At 51.0% G+C, this 3,285-nt stretch overlaps 1 protein-coding gene across 1 annotated transcript in view; it reads left to right on the top strand.

Moving 5' to 3' along the window:
* Window positions 1–3,285, top strand: part of RAP1GAP2 (RAP1 GTPase activating protein 2) — a gene marked incomplete at both ends in the record, with an annotated part of 16,260 nt that overhangs the window by 4,953 nt on the left and 8,022 nt on the right. The window contains 6 exons of the mRNA XM_010133004.1: window positions 225–308; window positions 1,193–1,293; window positions 1,947–2,076; window positions 2,201–2,356; window positions 2,977–3,048; window positions 3,261–3,283. Coding sequence (XP_010131306.1) covers window positions 225–308; window positions 1,193–1,293; window positions 1,947–2,076; window positions 2,201–2,356; window positions 2,977–3,048; window positions 3,261–3,283 — 566 coding nt within the window. The remainder of the gene's footprint in view (window positions 1–224; window positions 309–1,192; window positions 1,294–1,946; window positions 2,077–2,200; window positions 2,357–2,976; window positions 3,049–3,260; window positions 3,284–3,285) is intronic.

Below are 3,285 nucleotides of genomic sequence, written 5' to 3'. Positions count from 1 at the left end.
AGGAATGCTGATAACCAAAACTGGAGCCACTGTTGACGGATTTTTGCTTAATTATGTGGAAATTTGGCTTCTGCCTCCCTTCTGCTCTCCATGGCCAGTGGTGATGGTGAGTGGGTTGAGCGGAGCGGTGAGCCTGGCCAGCAGCACGCCCTGAGCAGGGTTGGCTCTTCTGACATCGTGTTTTGAACTACCAATGAAATGATTTGTGTTTTGTTTTCCCGCAGGCGTCCCAGATGATCGTGTCTTATGATGAACATGAGGTCAACAACACGTTCAAGTTCGGTGTGATCTATCAGAAGTTCAGGCAGGTGAGCTGAACCTGTGCCGGTCTCATGGAGCTCATTCCCGCTTGTCGGGGGCCTGCGTCTCACAAGTGCTAATTCGGCCCTGCAGTTAATTCTGTCACGTGGAGCGCATTGTGTTACCGGGTGTCCTCACTAATAATGCGTTTCTTACTGCTCGGATGTTTCCCCGACTCATTAAAAAATGATGTGACTGAAAAAAGTCAGTATGGAAATCAGCCCACGAGCGGCTGCAGGGAAAAGCGGATGTGAAAATGGATTTTAGCAGGCGTGGTATTTTAATCAGATATATGTTTAGACGTGGAACAGTTCCATTTGTCTTGGAGGACTGTGGGCTACGAAGAGGCGCGTTTGTGAAAATGCTGTCATTAGCTGGGGGACTCCGGATGGGGAGCGCGGAGGCAGCTGAGTCTTATAACTCACCGAAGATTATTCTGACAGTTGCTCTAATTATCTTTACATATTGCATTAGATTGTGGATTGAGTAACTCATGCAAGACCATAATTAGGGTCTTGTTGTTTTGAAACACATCACACAAAGGATGATTAAGACTTGGATTTCCCAATGGAGGATTCGTTTGTGTGTTGGTGTTTCCTGAGTGTTGTCCTGAGGTCCTTGCTGACGGTCAGAAGTCGCTCTCATCACCTCTGCAAACGGGTGCCTCGGTGGCTGAGGAGCTGTGGGTGGCCCACGGCCAGCGCAGGTGGCGGAGCCCATGGGGAGCCCAAGGCCGTGTGTGGCACTCTGGGATGAGGTGCTGGTCTCAGCAGACTGATGCTGAGGTGGCAGAGCTGTGGCCAGAGCCTCCTCATTCTCCGGGAGCTGGTGTTGATGCTGCTGGATGCAGTCAGGGCTGGGGTTCTCCAAAGATGTGCCCTGTGTTTTGTAGACCCAGGAGGAGGAGTTGTTCGGCAATAATGAAGAAAGCACTGCCTTCAAGAACTTTTTAAGCTTTCTGGGAGACACCATAACACTCCAGGACTTCAAAGGGTAAGTTAAATAAAAAGAATGATTTTACAGATACATTTAACGAGAGACCATGTCATATGTAAAAATATCCACCGTGCGAGAACAGAAGTCATCTCACTCATGAGCGGGATGTGCAGAGCAGAAGCAAATATAGCTTTGGCTTGTTTTCCAAAGCTGGGGGAGTTTTCCCCCAAAAAATTGGAGCTGCCAAGAGAGAAAAACTTCCTTTCGTGCAGTTTTGAGGTTGTGAGAAAATCTGGCTATATTCAGCCATAGATGAAAGGAACTCTGTGTGGAAACGCGCCCGATCCAGTGCTGCAGGCTCAGCCGTGGCATGCCCTGGGGTGGCCGCGGTGTGGGCAGGGACCCCCTGGAGCTGGTGAGGGCCATGGGCTGGTAGGCATGGGCAGCCCACCATGGCACTGCCGGTCCGTGGCTGTGGTCAGCTTGACCAGGCAGCGTGGCTCCGCCACACACCGGCTTTCAGATGGTGACAGTGATGCTCGGTTACAATACCTGACGCACAGTTTGTTCTTTTCTGTTTGCTCGCTACTAGATAAAGATAAATGAGCTGGTTTGTTCTGTCACCCTGTCCCCTGGCAGCCGCCAGCAGTCTCTGCTCAGCTTTCAATTAATATTTCTTCGTTTCTCCCCGGCGTTCCCTTCATCTCCAGTTTTCGAGGAGGTCTGGATGTTAGCCACGGGCAGACGGGAGCGGAGTCTGTGTACACGGTGTTCAGGGACAGGGAGATAATGTTTCATGTCTCTACAAAGCTGCCTTTTACCGAAGGAGACACACAGCAAGTAAGAGAGCTGGGCTTCCTCGCATGGAAGCGCCTGAGCTGGGGTGCTCAGCGTCTGAGCCCCAGCTCCCGAGCGAGCGGAACCACCCGGCTTTGCTGACCACATGCTTTCCCTTTCCGCTTAGCTCCAGAGGAAGAGGCACATTGGCAATGACATTGTGGCAATTATCTTCCAAGAAGAGAACACGCCGTTTGTCCCCGACATGATCGCCTCCAACTTCTTGCACGCCTACATCGTGGTGCAGGTGGAAAAGCCCGAGGCGGATAACCCGGCGTACAAGGTGAGGGGAATCATGGGCCAAGTCTTGCTTCAGCATCTCGGGCTGAGGTCTGGAGGCCGCTGCCATGCCTGTGTGCTCAGTGATACAACCAGTGTTACACTGGTATGTGTGTATTAAACATACACATATATACACACGCGTATGTTTATCTGTGCACTATGACATAGTGTGTCTGTATATGTATATAGGTGTATAAAGTATGTGCATGTATTATAGCATCTCATTTGCTAAGGATTTTTGATGCTACTCCATATTTGAATAAGCCTCGGAGCAGCTCATACCCATCAAGTCGCAGTAGTGTAAACCCTGTTATCTCTCTGATTTCTAGTAAGGACCCAGAGCCACAAGAGAAAATAGAATTAATGGGAAGTAAATGTAAAAAGCTGTGTGTGGTTAACCCTCTCGTGAAAGCAGGAGTGATGAGAAGGGATGAGTGGTTCCTCTGGCCAGGAGAGGGCTCAGGGATGCCCCTGGGCTCTTGGGCTGGACTGAGCTGGGCTTGGCTGGGCTGGGGAGAGCATCTTCTGCCCCATGCCAGCTGCCCTCCAGGGGAGGGACATCTCTGTACTGGGGGCTGCCCTGCTGCATCCACGGCAATAACGTTCTTCTTGGTTCCGCAGGTGTCAGTCACGGCCCGGGAAGATGTCCCCTCCTTTGGCCCACCCCTGCCGAGCCCACCAGTATTCCAGAAGGTAAGAGCTGAGATGGGAGGGGTGTTCCAAGCCATAAAAAACAGTAGATGTGTATGTCCGAGATGATTCCAGGCATGTCTACTTAGGGAAAACATGACTTCTGGAATTTATATCCATTATTTTGATTTCTAGTGAGGCTCATGGGGGTTTAGGGCAGGTACGCAGAGTCTTACGACAGTGGGTGTTTTCCATCCTGGCTTTCTCCCCGCCAGAGCCCCGAGTTCCGGGAGTTCCTGC

The sequence above is a fragment of the Buceros rhinoceros genome, unplaced genomic scaffold, assembly GCF_000710305.1.
Source record: "Buceros rhinoceros silvestris isolate BGI_N320 unplaced genomic scaffold, ASM71030v1 scaffold24303, whole genome shotgun sequence".
NCBI lineage: Eukaryota > Metazoa > Chordata > Aves > Bucerotiformes > Bucerotidae > Buceros > Buceros rhinoceros.
The sequence above is the reverse complement of the archived record's forward strand: the minus strand, read 5'-3'. Positions and strand labels throughout refer to the sequence as shown.